Here is an 18,185-nt window from a genome sequence, read left to right as displayed (position 1 = left end):
GCTCTAACATCATGGAGTTTCATGGCAGTGGATTTAAACCTACCCAGATAACCCATACAAGAAAGAAAATATCTTTGCTTTTTGAGAGGAAAAGTTAAACAGCTTGGAGGCTTTAACTTGGATACTTGTGATTGATGTGCTGTTACCTCCGATGTAGTATTATAACTTAGAAAATCTCCATGCCCATGTTGCTGTCACCATCACCACATATCCTACACAACCGCAATGCACGGGCGTGTGCAGTTTGGCGTTTCCTTCTGATCTCATGTCAACACCAAGCTTCGTCTATTTTCACTTCACAATAATTCAAAACCATCTCAATTTCCTCCACCAGAATTAGCAGAGAAATTAGCAATAACCCATATCCATGGAAATTGTTTCAAATGGAAAGAAATTCAATTGTATTCTCTCCCTATCACCCCCTCCCTATCAATCTCCCCATCTACATTGGATTTGATTTTGTTGTTGCTTTCTACGGAGACTAGAATGAAAAATTTAAGCCAGAATCACGGTCCAGGATGATTATAAAAACCCCAAATGCGCCAAGAAAGGAAAAGGATGCATGAACCTTGTATTGGATTTCTTATTATATGATGCCAATAGCTTTTGTTTTCCTGCCAGCTGTGTTAAAGCTGTTTCTTTTAGTATCTTCATGAAAAGAAACAAACCAAGTTTTTCTTTTCATATTTTCTAGACCAGTTCAATCGCAGCTGTAAACAATGAAACAATGGATGGGCACAGAAGCAAAACAATAAATAAACAATAGAAAAGAAGAGAAACCCAAATGGGAATGTCTTTCCATCATAAAAGGTTAAAGCCAAAAGCATGAGAAAATGGGCCTGTAAACTTTGTATGAGTTAAAATGGAAAATGAGAAGAAAGAAGGAAACAGAAGCTAGGCTTGACATATATATAGTTCATCTGTACATGCCTGACTTATATAGTCTTCTATTCTTCTCCATCTTGTCTAGCTAATTAATATGGAAGAAGAAAATAAAATCAAAAACAGAAAGAGAAATTAAAGACCTTATTGGCTTTTCAAGCGCTCTGAGGCATCAGCAAGACATCTCATTACATCAATTTGAGCCCTGAGAGAGATAATATAATCAAGAGTCTCCTCTATTAAAGAGAATTCGTCCATGGACTCTCCCCCAGGTACAAGACCTTTCAGCAGTTGTGTTCTTTTCTTCACCATCCGTTTAGCGATGGAGCTCGCTTGCACTCGTTTGGGTGCACTTCTTCTAATCCTACGCAGGCTGCTGCAGCTCCTTCTCAAGATCCTCTTGCTTGTGAACCTCTTGTTACATGAGGAAAATCCGATTGATGATGCCTTCACTAGCCTCTCACACTCACTGCCCAATATCTTCTGAACAAGGATCTTGCTCTCGTTTTGTTTCGATGCATTAGCGATCACTGCGCGACTCCAACATGTCCTTCCATCTCTGGCAGAAGCCATGGCGAGGTCTGCCGACAGCTTGATGGCTTTCTTTCTCTCCGAGATGCCCATGTCCTTGGCCATTGAACAACAGGATTGCAGACCCAAAACCCATTTCTTGAGGAGCTCTTGCTTGAAAGAACTAGGAGAAGCCATGGCTGTGGAAAGTTATGAAATAAACAATTCGAGAAATGAGTCCTAATTATTAAGCATGGAAAATAAGGAGTTCTGTACTTCTAAAGGATACATATATATGTTAAGAGTCTGGTTTACAGTTAACTGCTTTCTCATACAATATACAGTATAACATGAGGGCGAAGGTAAGTTACAGGAAAGAGAACATAGAATTGAGTTTCATGAAATCAGGATTTGACCTACGATTACGATCAACGATGCAGTATTTGAAGTGGATTTTGATCGGAAGGTGAAGTCTAATTGCAGGGGAGAAAGAACCGAGTTTAAAGAAACGAGGATTGCACAGAAGATCATAAAATCAATAAAAGTAGTTGAAAAACAAGGAACATGAATTCAGTTTGCCGGTGGAATCTGGTCTGGAACAATGTTCATGGCTAGCTTTGGTCAAGAGAGAAAATTCTACATACCTTTCTTGCTAAATCCTTTTTCAATCGAACGAGCGGATATAGAAATTAGAAAATCAGGAGATCATGAGTAAAGAAGTCGTAGAGAGTCAGAGACGATCAGTTTTAGAGATCCAACCTAAGTACATTAAAACAGGAGAGGAGAGAGAGAGAGAGAGAGAGAGAGAGAGAGAGAGAGCACTGGGGGGAATATGTAGAAAGCCCATTTATTTGCACAAAGAAAGGAAGTGGTGGGCCCATGAGAGATAGACACACCACATGCATGCACATGGTTCACAAGGCCCACCACCCAAGCCCTAGATATTAAAATATTAGTTTTTATGGTAACAATAAAGCTCCCCTTGAAACCTCCTATAGTTTATACACTCTCACAGTACTACACAAACCTAAGGGACTATCAAAATGGGACAGAGATGGTAGGCCCCAGATGATGATCAAAGGATGAGATGGGGGTTTTAGGGGGGTTCATTACATTTCTAAGTGTGTGTGGTTACATCATTTTTAGGACCCATTTGATAATGAGGAGAAAGAGAGGGGTGTGACTTGTGATTGGCAGGACCCGGGAAACATGGTGATGCCTTGTGGTGGATGGGCCCCACAAGGGAGGGGGAAAATTTTTTTTTTTCTAGTGCACTGATCTTGGCTGAATCAAATTCCCACATGGTGTCCACATGGAAGTCTTGAATCTGTGGACTATGGAGAGTCTCCACACAACTCCAAGTACAGATTTTCCCTCAATAATTGGACATTACTGGCCAGGAAGAAATGCACGTCTAGTTTTGGGAAAATTTTTTTGACTGAGGTGTTACATACAATTGATCTCAGCCGTACGTTAGTGGGTAAGGCTGATTATCTTATAGGGAACCACAATCTTATCTGATGGACCGATGGATAATCTCTTGGAACTGTATTGAAAATCTCGAGAATAAAAAACTCCCAACCCAACTAACATGCATCCAGTGGCCGTGATGTACGGTTCCCTCTCTCTCTCTCACCTCACTCTACTTCGAATACTCTCACTTTCTCTTTCTTTTTCTCCTCCCAGCGCAAACACGCACATCCATCCACTTGATCGTGAGTCGGATGAACATGGGCAATTGTACTCTCCCATTTGGACATTCTATCAATCATGTACAAGACCTCTTGAACCAGGAACAGACTTTGATGATCCTGGTTTCTAGATTTTATCATCACTTATTGTGACTTCCACAATGCAAGAGAATAAGTGCTTTTCTTGAAAACCCAAGTTGGGTATACTCTCTCTCATTGGAGAATTAAAACTAATCTACCTCATAATCAAAGTTTAGTCAATGTGATTAACAGACAAACCCTGACCCTCGATTCTCTATTAATCAAATTTAGCAAAGCACACTGCTTAAGATTAAGTAAATTTGAGGGGACATGATTGGTATGAGGGGCCCAGATAAATTGGGATTAAGGCTGAGATGATGAGTTAAATTGAATTGGGTTGAGTGTTGAGTTGAGCCACTGCAGTTTAGGAGTGTACTAGGTGTCACCAGTCACATGGACTCAAGTGACTGAACCCACAAGTTGAATGGGTTATGGCAGGCAGGCAGGCAGGCAGGACCAAGTGAGCAAGTAAGCTGAGGAGGAGTGTCAAACTGTCAACGCCCGTGATTTGCGCTCACCCTTGCACTCAACTTGTACGTACTCAGTGTTGGGAGCTTATGAGATGAAAATGTGGTTAACTCCTCCCACTCCGCACTTTTTGCACACTGTGGTGGGACCCACCAGTTGTTTGTATGTATGTGTTTCATTTATGTGGCAATGGCCGTGTCCACACGCACACACACATGAACACTGTAGAGTACACATGTGAACACATGGATGGGCTCCCACCTTGCCCCAACAAAGCTCAACAGTCATACAAGCTTCAATGATGAGGGCATCCCAAAAAAAAAAACCTCTTTTCTTTATGAGCCCAAAGGAGAAGAATAGCCCATTTTGTCAAAAACAGCAAACCCTTGTGAAGAGATTGCTTAAGAAATAATCATGTATTATCAAGCCTCATCACTGCTCACATGGGTCCATCAACCCATGAATCAGACCAATTGGACGGTCATGATCGCATGATCTAGAATCAAAACATTACTTGCTTCTTATTTATTTTAGCTAATAACAGAAAATAATGACCCCAATGTTGTGAAAGGAGGGATAGCTTTGTCCTTGATTGTTTTCTTTTGTGCACTAACTTTACAGCCAAAAGTCCATTAGGATCCATTTAATTAGTAATATAGCTGCCCTTAAAACATGGGTGGTTGGTCGCTTCTTTGGTACTCTAGGGACCCCCTCCCCCTCTTTCTTACTCAAGCAACTTCAATTCGTCTTTGATTAAGTTATTAAGACGACCAAATGAACATCAGAAACAGTGCTTGATCCTCACTTTCACACCACTATATATAACGGTTTATAACGGCGCTTACAGCGACAATCACTTTCTAAACAAGGGTGGTTAGCTAATTAAGATTTAAGATGCTGCAAATAACAAGATAATGACGGTTATGAAGGTATAATTAGGGCTATTATATTACATTATATAATGCAACGGCTTGTCCTTTTATACCGTTATAATGCCGTGACCGCCGTCTCCAACTGCTTCAGTGGCTAGTTTTCAAACCAGGATCTTTGATGTGAGATATGAATCCTATATTTATTTGTTTGTTTGCAATATAGTGAAAGAATATATGGTGCGTGTCTTGTTTCTTGTGTTAAGATTCTAGTTTTATGGTTTAATTAATTAATTAGTTGCAAAGAACCATAGATTGGCTTGGCACGTGGCACCCCATGATTAACCCCTGTTTGGAGCATCAGGACCCACCACTCGGAAGGTCTAACCTGTAGGTCATATGAGTCAAAAAAACAGCAAGAGTTAGAGGATTTACTGAATTTTAATTGGATGGTGAAGGAAACTGTCTAAAATTCTAGAAAAGAAAGAGCTATCATTAAAAAAAATGAAAAATTGAATTAGCTAAGTAATGCCCAAACAGGTAACTAAAAATCATCAAACTATGCAATTTTTTGAATGGTCAGTGTTTCATTTGGGACCCACTAAATGACGGGTCGTAAAGCTTGAAACATGGGACTGTTGGAATATGAAGGTCCTAAATGTAACAAACAACAAGCTTAAAAGGATTAACATTCATTGATCAGTGTGAATACATATAAGAAGTGAAGAAGTATTACATTGCGTTGGCTTGACTTGTAGTGACTCACTAAGGATATCTTTGGTTGCAGTGCAATTTTTTTTGAATACAAATGCACGAAAGTGTAAATTAAAAATTGCAAATTCTCGATTTTAGTTTTGTTTTGGATTTTACTTTATTCTACTTCATGTCTTAATTTACTTTACTTTTACTGCAATAAAAAAAAAGCTAAAATTTGAAACAAAAATAAGTAATAATTTATACTCAAATCATTTGCACTGTCATAGTTTGGATCAATACAAATTTGTTTGCATTGCAATCAAAAGCAACCTAACGTTCAGTTTGGAAGGAATACAAATGCAAATATGTAGAGTGCAAAACCTAAGCTTCAAGAAGCATTGTGAATTGCAACACCAAATCCAAAGCTCCTCAATATGGGCCACATTCAACACAACCTCAGTCCCTGTGCTATACTGCCCCTATTTGTTCCCAAGAAAGATATATAGTTCGTAGTGAATGTGTGTTGATAGTCATGGCATTAACAAATCACTGTTAAGTACCGTTTGTCAATTCCTCACCTAGGGGAGATGTTAGACAAGCTGAGCCAAGCAATGATCTTCTCCAAACTTGACTTGAAGAATGGTTACAATCAAATCTGCATTAGTCACGGAAATGAATGGAAGACCACTTACATAACAAAAGAAGGCTTGTATGAATGTTTAGTTATACATGTCTGTCCCTCCAATGCACTCTCCACAATCATGTGAGTAATGGCATAGTTGTTACAACCATTCTTAGGGAAGTTTTTAGTAGTCTATTTTGATGATATATTGATGTAAAGTCGGAGAAGTATTGAACACACGCAACATCCGCATGAAGTCTTTAGGGTCCCGTTTGGGTTGTAGACATGATCAGAATTAGAATTAGAATCAGAATCAGATTTTGATTGTTGTTGTTTGGTTCATTTGGAGTTGGAATTAGAATCAACTGAAAATTTTAAATTTTGTATAACTATTTATTATTTCATTATTACTTTAATAATATTATTATATTTATAATTTATTATTTTACTATATTATTTTCTTAATATTCTATTATTTTTTTATTATTTTATAATTAATTAGTATTTTATTCTTAGTTTTATTAATTTTATTGATAATTTATTATTAGTTTATTCATATTCTATTATCTTTATTTATTATTTTAAAGTTAATTTATCATTATTTAATAATTAATATGTTAGTATTTTTATTATTACTTTAATTATATTATGGTTTTATTTATACTTAAATATTACTATTATTATTTTTATTATTAATCATGTTTAATAAATAATACCATTGCTTTTTATTATTACTTTAATAATATTTTTATATTACATTTTCTTAATAAATGATGATATTTGATTATATTTTGTTATTATTTTCTTCTTCTTGTCAAACTCTAGAATGGGAATCGAAACCCCATTCCTACCTTGCTGGTTCTAGAATCCTTCTTAAGTTCTCCTTGATCAAATGATATATAAAATTATAAATGCTTCTAGGTTTCAAGAGTTGACCCCTATCATGGTAGGAGAAAACTCTTGGGATGAAATATGAATTAAGTTTTGATGGACGCTAGAAGTCAACCAATGAATTTTAGGAATTGACTCATGAAACAAGGAGTAATCTTAAGGTTGAGTTATTTCCGAGGATAAGGAGTTGATCTCAGATTGCCAAGAGCCAACTCTTGGGTTATACAATTAATGTCTTGAGCCAAACTGTGAAAAGAGTACTAAAGAAGAGAAAAAAGAGAAAAGATTCATAAAGGAGGAAAAATTACTCGAGGAAATTGATATCCCAAATTTGTAAGCTAAAGCATAAAAAGGGAATCTGTTCAAAGCTCGATTTATATATATACATATATATATATATATATATATCGACAGAGTAATCTAAATATCAAGCTGATATAGTTGATGCTATAATATGTATATCAGATCCATGAGAGATCGAATATGTTCCTTTAAATTTGTAATTTCAAAAAGTATATATAAAGGTCTGACCAGCTCTTGAGAAATCTGGTCAAGTGGATGGTTTGGTCAGTATCAAAGAACTTGGAGAAATCGACTGAAAATTCTTAAGGCTCAGTTTGGAAGGAATACAAATGCAAATATGTAGAGTATAAAACATTATGTTTTTGACTGGTGAGTTAAAGAGTGGTGCAAACGATGAGGGTAGCTAGCTAGGACCTACGATGGCTAATTCTGACGCATTGCAGGAGATGCCTCATGCAATAGAGACCAATGTGATGACTTATTCAGTAGAGAAAGAAAGGTGGAGACTGGAGAGCAACATTCATATGGGAAATATGATGGGCCTATTCTTCATTGGTGGAGAGAAATCTTTCAGGATTTGAAACAAAAGTCTATTTGTCAAGCATTGCCCAAGGATTCATTGTATGGGCTTCTTAATGAGGAATAGAGCAATGTGGGCCGCCTTTATAGAGACAGCATGGTCCTAGCATGTCGTAGAGGAGGAAAAAGAGGAAGAGGGAAGATGACTTGGGAGTTGAACTGATTGGTGTGTGGTTGTTGGTGTCTTTATAGCGTTGGTTTCTCTGTTGGCTATGCGGTTTAGTTTTCTGTGATTGGTTTTGGGCTTTATATTAGTGTATTTATAGACTTGTTCATGGGTTGAATCGGTTCAAAAAAATGTCCAGGCCTAAGCCCAAGCCCAAACCGACTATCGGGTCTTGATCTTAAGACCAAGTCCAGCCCCTATTTATTCATTAAATATAATTAATATATGTTTTTATTATATATAATAGTACCAAGCTGGGTTTACTTGAGAAAGCCCGAGCGTGGTCTGAAAAATAACGGGCCAGGCCGGAGAGGCCCAAATCTCCCAAAGGGCCATTTGAGATACTAATAACCCCCTTCCCTAAAGTTGGTGATTGCAGGAATCGAATTTGGGTCTCTGCTAGAAAAACCTGCTAATTAACTTACCAACTTAACCAATCATCATTTGGCGGGGTAGATTTGATTGATTCAATACAAAATATCTAGTAAATTCGAATTTGATAAGAATCCATTGGATTTTATAAAATGTGATTTTAGTTTGATCCATTATGTCAACATATATCTTATTTGAATCATGTCTTTGGATTATAAATAGGCCTATATAGATCTATGAATATAACTAAAAATCTAGAACCTACTTGGCTACTTGTGTAGTTTCGTTAGCTAATAAGTGGCGATTTTAACAAATCAATTGGCATTCGGTGTCCCTTTGACTTAGTCTCATGAGTGATGATGTTCTAAAATCTAATTTCAAAACTAAAACAAATAGGGTGCCTAAGAGGAGGGGTGAGTAAATGCGTAGGTTTTACTTGGAACCGAATGGAATTGATCTCAAATTGGCTTTGAACCGATCCTACCCTATCTGTTATAGGCTAAGATCTGGTTTTAAATTCTTTGAACCGATCCCCACCTAGGTCAGTTCCATGGTCTACGGGGTTACCCTACCCAAACCGATTTGATGAATTAACCTTAGTGGAACCAGGTTTGGAATCGAGCTTGCCTTGAAATAAACCCCAAAATATTTTTAAGGGTGTGAATATTTGAACCCAAGTACTCATGGTTACAAAAGCCATGATCTCACTTTACTATTGAGTTACTTAAGTGGTTTGATCATTTTCTTACATTTTAATATTTGAATGTGTATAATAAATAATTTAAAAAATAATATTTACAAAATTTAAATTATAATGACAAATTTTGAACCATATATTAATACATTACGATAATCTACATTTAAAATTACTCAATTTAATTAATAAAGATAATCTAAGTTTTAAACTATATATTGTCATTATTGAAAATCAAGTTTTTAAAGGACATGCTTCATTTTTTTTTAAGGGGGAGAGTAAAAAAAGAACATGTTCCACGGATAGACCCTAGAATTGACCTCAAAACCATAAAGACTATGACCAACCTTTTCCAAAAACTTGGAACTGACCCCTATAGGGTAGGTTGTAGGTTCTACCATGAAACCAAATCGAACCAAGAAAACATAAATCTCTCTCCTACCTAAGTGAAAAAAATTAGAGACTTAATCACTTAGGGGAGAGAGAGAGAGAGAGTTTTGCTTAAGACCTTGTTCGCTTTTCGGTAAGTTATTTACCCGGGTAAATGCAATTACTTGGGTAAGTTTTTCCTAAGAAACACTTACTCGAGTAAGTGTATTTACCCATGTTCTTTTATTTCTCAAGTAAATATGGTAATGACCATTTTAGTCATACAAATCCATTATTAAAAGGGGCATTTTTGTCCCATTCAAGTATTAGCAACTTTCCTCATTGGTGGAAAAGTTATTTATCCACATAGGAGATGTATTTTCCTTGGTCCCCACATTAATCTGAAAAATGAACATGGAATTTTTAGTCAATGGGATTACTTTACCCCCTCAAAATCCAAAAAAAGAATGCCCCCTAAATGCCAAGTTGCAATGGGCAACAATGGGCCAACAGCGAACTACGAGCAAGGAGACCGTCTCTATATGAGCTTGCACGATGGGTAGTCTTGGGATGTGGAATCACACCATTTTGGTGTGAAACAAGTGAAAAAGAAAAGGTAACTTGTTTAATAAATTATTAATTACTTAGTCAAATGTTAATAAAAATTTAGTTAAATTAATTTATAAATAAATTAAAATAAATAATTGACAAGTATATTAATTAATTAAAAACATTTATTAATTATAAAATGCCATTGAAAATAAAAACTAATAAACGTTAATTAATTGACAAGTATTTTAATAACTAATTAATATATTAGTTGATAATTAATTATAATTAATAGCTAGTAATAAAATATTAAATGAGAAAATATTTTTAATTAATTATTAATTATTCATAAATTAGCAAGAAAATATTAAGTAATTACATAATTTAGTAATTAATATTAATTAAAACATTATTTTATTATTAATTCATAATAAAATATTATTAATTATTTGCTTACTTAATTAATTAATTAATTAGTTAATTAATCAATAATTGTTGAAACTGAATTTTCCCACTATTCTCCCTCTTGCAACCAAACAACTGAAGGTGAAAAATTTTCCACTTATTACATCATTTTATGTTCCACAATACATGATATGATCAACAGGTAAATTTTCACCCATGAAATTGTTAAATACTGATGTACCTTCTTCTCTGTCACACGACAAAGAATCAGAACAGAGAAAAGTAATGGAAAAGTGTCACAAAGATATCAAGAGATCATTTCCGTTTTAATTTCTTTCCCAATTCCATTGGCTAGAAATTAGGAAGAGGGGTGACAGTAATCCGATATAAGAGAGATGTATATATATACTTTAATCAAAGAGTGATGACCATATGGGCACACTCTCACAGATAAATGTTGACAGTACGCCCATCAAAACATCACCATTAATAAACAAGTAGATGTGCATGTATCATCTATACCATTAATAAACAAGTGGATTCTTGGTCTTTGGAGAGAAGATTCAAAGACAAGAATCTGAACTCCCTCCTTTTATTTTGATGCAGTTTGGTGTGTCTTTTTATGCCGTCTGTTAGTTATTTACAAGTTTGGCAGATTAGGATTCAGTCTTTTTTCATTTGGCTCATAGTAGATCTAACTGTCAAAAGTCGATGCATTGAAAAGACGTGAGAAGTCTAAAACGGGTGATTTTTGAAAAGTTCCAAATAGAGTTGTTGCATTTTTTTATTCAACTTCACGCAAGAAAATATATGAAAAGACACACTTTAACCAAACGGACTTCAGACCACTGAGATCTTAATGCAAAAACTCAATACGTATTTTAGCTACCAAAAGATCTTTCAAAAAAACTCCAATAAAGATGGCCTTGAATATATCACTAAACTTATTATCTCTACTGCCAATAAAATACACTATACAATATTCAGATGCTTGTAGGGGTCGAGAGTGATTTTTACTCTCCAAATTCGGAAAATGTAAAATGATAAATTCCATTCTCCTATCCAATTACTAATTTTACAACATAACCCAATGATAATATGCCACGTCATTCTTAATGTGGACGTTTGGGCACAACCGTAGAATGAATGTTCGTCCTCATTGGGCACAAAAGCAGGGGTACATGCAGCAAAGTTCCGAAGCGAGACTCTACAATGATTGGACGATAGACAAGTATTTCTTACCGATGGTGATTGGGCATAAATTACAAGAACCCTATCATATCATCCTGCTCGTATTCATCTACTGCTTAAACGTGTCCTCCTTAGGTGAATGGACCATGATAGTTGTCTAGATGATCCAAACCCGAAAGAGAACCCTTTATCTGTCTAGACCTTCTGCAATTGACACTGCAACAAATTTTCTTTTCTATAGCTTGTGGTTGGATCAAGAAGAAATACAATGTGTTGTTTTGGGTTTGTAGTAAGCTTAGAAGCCATCTCCCTTTTGGGTTTTGACCATGGCCGATTCCTAATTTGTCACAGAGATCCAAATTCTGAATGGAGTCACGGCCAGTCGGATCCATGGGAAGACTAGACTAACTCGTCTATCTTCTTACATCTTAATTGGAATATATAGAAGAAAATATGCTACAACGACGTTTGTGGACTATGGTGAGTCTTCATATTAACATCACAATCAACCACATGTATCGTCACAGAACCCCTCTTTTTGTAGCAGCATGATGAGCACAACATCCCTTCTCGTCCTGTTGAACAATGGATTGACGGATGCCCCGCCATGTCTCTGTTTTGCCTTCTTTGCTCTCTTCATCTTCTTCCCAGTCGTTTTCGCCATTCTAAGGGCGATGGTGATTGCAATGCCAACTGCATCTGACTCCTCTCCTCAATCACCGGTGTCAAATTTCGTTTTCCGTTGACAAGTAATAAGCAAACTGGAATGAAAAAAAAAAAAAAGAAAAAACAAAAACAATGAGGTCTGTTGGTTTTTTAGGAAGTTACTTGTCCAGGTGCAGATACATGAATTTACCCATGCATGTTCTTTTATTTCTCAGGTAAATAACAAAATTCCTATTTCTGCCTTAAAGAGTTATTATTAAAAGGGGCAGTTTTGTTCCATCCAAGTATTGACAACTTTCTTCTAATGGGAAAATTATTTATCCATATCAATTACCTGGATAAATGATACTTAGGGAAAAGAATTTTTCCATGATGCTCTCATGAAAAAAGAACATGAATATCTTATTCAGTAGGAACCAAAATCTCATTGACAAATTTCCCCTCTCAAAATCCAAAGAAAAAGCGTGGGCCTAGGCAAAAATTATCGTTAATAGTTTAATTCAAGTGAACCAAGAATGCCCATAAGGCAGACCTGGTATTTTCCTTCTTTGTTGAGTAGATGTTGACATATCATTTTGTGGACTTTAGCTTAATTTTGCAATTGCATCTTACTTGCTAACTGGTTCAAATCAAACTTGCCAAGCTGAATTTGATCAGTTTGTTTAACCCACAAGTTTTATGCATTTTTAGGTTTAGTGGGCTCAAGGTGTGGCTTGAGTTCGGTTCGATATATAACAATTTATCAAACCCCATTTTCTTAAGAATGCATTGGAGTTAAATTAATGGATTTGCAAATATACTACCCAATTCCGGTATCATAAAAATAAACAAAATAGATTGGTCGTGTGCTCTCTCTGTGTAGGCTTTCTCTTCTTAATGGTTTTATTTACACTCCTAGATAATTTACAAATTAAATAGATAAAAGGAAATGTCATTGTAAACTAATTGTAATTAGAACAATAGAATAATATATAGTAGGGGACTAATTGATAAAGGCACAAGTGGCTGATTAAATAACTTATTGTTTTGTCTTTTAGTGAATATATATAATGTGGTAACACATATTTTGGCTGTAGTAGTAGTACTTAATTGAACAAGCCATGAAACCATCAGGGGGGGCAGGGGTTCTGACAGTTTGTATGATTTTGTTTTTACAAAACAAAAACAACCACCACATAAGTAAAACCATCTTCACTAAAAGACATTGCAGTAAGACACTCAGTTCAATCAATTCAATGTTATCAAAAAAGGTGTTGAGTCTGAGTGTCTGACCTTAGGATCATCAGCTTTAACAGCTTGAATATATAGATTTAAACTAAGATGCCTCGGACTAGGTTTGATGGGGGAAGGAATATGAAATTATGAATCTAATTTCTGCTTCTAAGTCCTAACCCAAATCAAAAGATTAATTTTAAATGGCACCTTCGATTTGTAAAAGGATTAAAGTATACTTGGTTTTTGTTTCTGCCATAACTAAGCGAAGTTGAACATATGATATACTGTTTTGGTTCAATTTAATTATTCAGTCACAAACCTGGTACCATTGAACTGTATCTGCAAGATAGTTTTCTCATTCAGACTACTATTGAACCTTCTGTACCACAGCCTCTCTACTATACAAATTAAATGGTCTGTCTTTAATTTGCTATCAGACCAAACTACCTGAATTTAACTAGTCTGTGTTTGGATAATGGTATGGTCATTCCACTTTTCTTTTGAAACGACAAAAGAAGTGACATAAAATCTGTTACGATTTATAAATTGCACATGTTGGTTTCTCGTAGTTGAACAGCAATTTGGTTTTGATTATTCTACAAGCTCAAATTGAATCCCATCATTGTCCACAGACCAAATGGTTCCAATAATCTGATACAACGGTTTCTTGTCATCCATGATCCATCAGACAGGATTAGTAATAAATTCAGGTCAATTGGAGATAAGCGTATTATACCATTAATTTGGTCACCGGAGCTGAGGTGGAAGTCCAGAACTGCGGTTTCTGCAACCCAGTAGGCTAGTGCTTGGATCTTACTTACCATTCAAGGTAGGCAAAACCCTTTTGGTTGGAGGTTCAGACTACAATACTAATAGTAATAAAAGAGAGATCAAACACAAGGAAAAACAGTTCAATAATCGATAATATCATAACCCAACATGATGTTAGACAGGTTGTGCAAATAATGGGACCTTATCGTAATCACTCAATTCCATTGCCTTCTTTCATTTTTGCCCTTATCTATGGCTTCGAAAAAAATAAAAATCTGTTAGAGTTTTGATATACCCATAATTTCCTCTCTAACATAAAGAGAACGGTTGGAGGAGCCCTACAAACCATGAAACAAGGTGTCTCACCAAATATAGAATAGCACCGAAAGTAATGGATGCTGAATATACTAGTTGATTCAGAATTTATAATTTGTGCTACAACAACTGAAACAAAAAGAAGCTCAACAAGCAACGGGCTATAAGCAAGTTCCTGCGTTTGATCTTAAGAACTTGGAAATAGAGAGAGTGCAATGTTTTAACAAACCCTATTTCCATTTCTCCTCTCTCTAGCTATCTGTCGATAGACTTTGATCAGTTTCTTAAAGGAAAGTTTGAGAAATTTCCATTAAATAATTACATCTGGTAAGACACGCAGCTAATGGAATAATAGACTCAAACTCGGAAGAAGTAGCAAATAAAAAGATCACATATTGTTAGAGACCATAGAGATTATGAAGACTGGTGAGAACGCTGACTTGAAACTCTAGAACAAGTATGTAATTAAGAGTCTCTCGGAACAAGGCATCTACGTCCAACTCCTTGCATCCGGGTACAATGCTCTCGAGCTTCTTGAGCTTCCTTTCTATGGGCGATCTTATGGTTTTCCTGCTCATCGGAAGAACCATCACCCTTCTCCTTCTTTCTTTGCACAACCACCTCTTTCTCCGATAGGAACACCACCGTCTTCTCATCGTTGACAGGCAGAGACGCACTCACAGAGAGAGAGAGAGAGAGAGAGAGAGAGAGAGAGAGTTTGGCGCTTCCACAGTTGATTAAAGGGAACTCATTTATAAGTAAAACTGCAAAATATCTCACTTACCTTACGTAGAGGTAAGGTAGAACTTGAAACAGTTCCCATTGGTAAAAATAAAATAAATCAATCCATCAATCAATCAAGGACCAAAGATCACATACACAAAAAGGCGAAGATCATGCTTGGAAAGCAAACACTTCTAGGCCTCTGATCTCCCCGTGATCAAAACCTTGCCCTACCTTTTAAAGAGGAATTCCGGTCTTTCACCTTTTCGTGAAATAATTAATAATAATAATAAGTGGTTATTTGGGTTGTCTTTATCCTTGAAAGATACCCAAGTAGTGGAATAGGAGAAGCTAAAATAATGAAGTAATTCCCTTTCATTTTTCATTTTCACTTGTCATGAAAATGTTAAAGCCCATAACATTAAGCTTAGGTCAATTGACTTCATTGGTACAGTAAACACCAAGTACAAATCAAGCACATGTCTAGTCCTGACCTTCTGAGATTCACTTTGGTAACATTAGGGTTTTCCTCTACTTGTATTGTACTTACTCTCATCTGTGACTGTTTGTTTGAAAGGGTGAAATATAAATCGACATTTTGAGTCTTTTTCTGTGGTAGGATGCTCTCAAAAATGTCCAAGGACAGCCTAGCCGGATAGAGACTGAGGTCATATGACACAAGAGAGAAGGGGGGCCATGTTCATAAAACAAGAGTTTCTTTTGGAGGTTGGGGTCTTGAAAAGCATGTGAACGTCTTTATCTCTCCTGGGTTCCAATTTAATGCCACACACGTGCAGTATGTGATAGAGTCTTCTTGATTGATTGGTACTCTTCAATGCCTGAGTTCCTAATTTGAAGGGAACATGTGGACACCCTTTTCTTCCTTATTGGACAAAATCCTTTCCTTGTTTGTCGCATTACTATGGAAATGCTTGGAGGAGAATATTGCCCTGTACTCCCTGCTCAGATTGTTTGCATTTGCACACCAAAGCTTTTCTTTCTATCGAAGCTCTTGACTCATCTCCCTCCACAAAATTAGATTATCCACTGAACACTTACAGTGTACCTTTGCCTTGGACACGTTGCAAGCTGTCTCTGATTATCAAATCTGTTGTCAATTTACAATTCTTTGCTTGATGGGTCCCTAGGTTTTATTGGGTGTAATCCAAATGACCAATCCCTTTGACCCATGTGTTCATCACCACATGTGGGGCTCCTGATCTGTGGGCTCAGCACCAAGCTAAACTATACAGAAGAGATTATTGTTCTTAGTACAAATCAAGTAAGTTAAGAGTTGGGTATGGTTAGCCTGTGTGTCCTAGACGCACTTGCAACACCACAAAATAGTGTGGGATCAATGCATTCAAAGTCTTTGTTCTGATCAGTGACGTCTGAACTTGTTTTTATATCTGGTACATCCATTTTGAAGCAGAGAAATACAGTATGACTATTTAACCATTTGACCTGGGGATTGTTTTGTGTGTGAAATTCAGAAGAAAAACTTTTCTCCACTGTCGAACTGATTAAAGTACAGTAGTAGGATCAAGTAGTCTTCATCTTTTCTTTAATGGGTAAGGTTCTCAGTCCTAACTTATTAGTTTACTAGTTCGGACAGTCAAACGCATCATTAACGCTTGAAACAAGTGATAGGTGGCAAGAAGTTATGAGGGTTTTCAGAACCCGGCTTTTCAGCCACATATTTAAGATGAGGGATCCTTTTCATTTGGCCATGTGTTCACTTTGGAGTCCAGTCATCTCCAAACCCTATTTGGAACTTCTCAAAGTGATTTCCCCATTCAAGGCAAGATTAAAACCGGACCTGGCAGGTAACTGTTCTGGGTTCCGGTTTCCAGGTCCAATAGTCCAATCACCTGGTCCAAATGAATGACCTATTCTGACAAAAAAATTAAAGGTAAAAATAAAAAAACCGGCCAAAAACCATTATCCAGATCAAATTTTGAAAACACTGATTCAGAGAATTAGTTTTTAGATTGAAAAGAGCCTAAAAATGAGTTATTTTAAACAGTTGCAGAAGTTCTCGGTTCAAATTTCTCCCGTGAATACAAAGGGTAGTTGTTGAGAGGAACGTGTGGACCCTTCAGGGAGACAAACCATGTTGCTACTTAGAAGTTGCCTTGATTGTTTTTGACTTGGAGAAATATAGGCAATGCAAAAACCTTCCACATGGTTAGGGGGGCCCAAATGGCTCCAATTGTTCTCTTCATCTTTCATTTATAAGTCTAACTTGAGGCAAAAATTAATTCCTATGAGTCCAAAATAAGCCCTTTTTTGTGGGCCATTTGGAATTATAAATTGAGACCTTGGATGACTTGTAGTGCATGATATAAGAACTCCAATTCATGGTTGAGGGTGATTTGGGTTTGGGGGGGGGGAAACCACATGGCCAGCCCTAGGGGCCTTAATTTGTGTAATTGATAGAATTGATAGTAGAGAGAAGGGTGCCATTTACAATTCCCCTTTACCTCAACACAGACCACCTTAGCCACATTGCCCTACTTGTATTGGAGCTTTCCACGGTTCCACCTACTTACCAGCCATACATGTTTCAATTTTATAATTCCAAATATACCCACGTAAATTACTTGCTTTCCCATGAATAAGGTTGGTGTTGGAGGGAATAGGTGGGGCCATTTCATAATGGCTTGCTTTTTGAAAAGGGTTTAGTATTAGATGATTAAAACTCTAAATCATTCCTAGAGAATTATAAGTTAGAAGACAATAAAAAGCATGCTTAATGGTGGGTGTCCATTGTTTAAATTTGAACATGTAAAGTATGTGGCAATTTAAAGGTAAATATGGCTATAGATCCATGTCCTTGCCCTGTAGATCAAAACCCAACACACTTCATATATAGTTTTCTTCCTCTGTCGCTTCTTTTCGAGTTAAATATATATAATTTGAATAGTTAACTGATGTGGGCATACAATCATAATTTATTAGTTCTTACAATATTAGTTCGAATTGGGCCCCCAAATTCTTTGAACCCATGACAAGCTATATATATATATATAACTAAGATTAAGCATATACACAGAATTCCTTTCTCTTCTCTTTGCTTTTGATATGGTATCAGATTGTTGATTGAGTTCTGCATCGATGGAATTCTACACTGCTGTAATGTCACCGTCGTCAGCCA

At 36.2% G+C, this 18,185-nt stretch overlaps 1 protein-coding gene across 1 annotated transcript; it reads right to left on the bottom strand.

Moving 5' to 3' along the window:
* Positions 1 to 884: 884 nt before the first annotated feature.
* On the bottom strand, positions 885 to 2,177 carry LOC104605357 (transcription factor IBH1-like 1). The gene is made up of 2 exons (XM_010270088.3): positions 2,037 to 2,177; positions 885 to 1,592 (listed from the first exon to the last, which is right to left on the bottom strand). The coding sequence occupies exon 2, from the start codon at positions 1,588 to 1,590 to the stop codon at positions 1,027 to 1,029; it is 564 nt and encodes a 187-aa protein (XP_010268390.1). The 5' UTR covers positions 1,591 to 1,592; positions 2,037 to 2,177; the 3' UTR covers positions 885 to 1,026.
* Between the last annotated feature and the right edge of the window lie 16,008 nt (positions 2,178 to 18,185).

The sequence above is a fragment of the Nelumbo nucifera genome, chromosome 8 (assembly GCF_055504915.1).
Source record: "Nelumbo nucifera cultivar China Antique chromosome 8, China Antique-T2T, whole genome shotgun sequence".
In the NCBI taxonomy this organism is placed as follows: Eukaryota; Viridiplantae; Streptophyta; class Magnoliopsida; order Proteales; family Nelumbonaceae; genus Nelumbo; species Nelumbo nucifera.
The sequence above is the reverse complement of the archived record's forward strand: the minus strand, read 5'-3'. Positions and strand labels throughout refer to the sequence as shown.

Coding starts and splice junctions, on each gene's coding strand:
- LOC104605357 (XM_010270088.3), bottom strand. CDS start 1,590: ATGGCTTCTCCTAGTTCTTTCAAGCAAGAGCTCCTCAAGAAATGGGTT.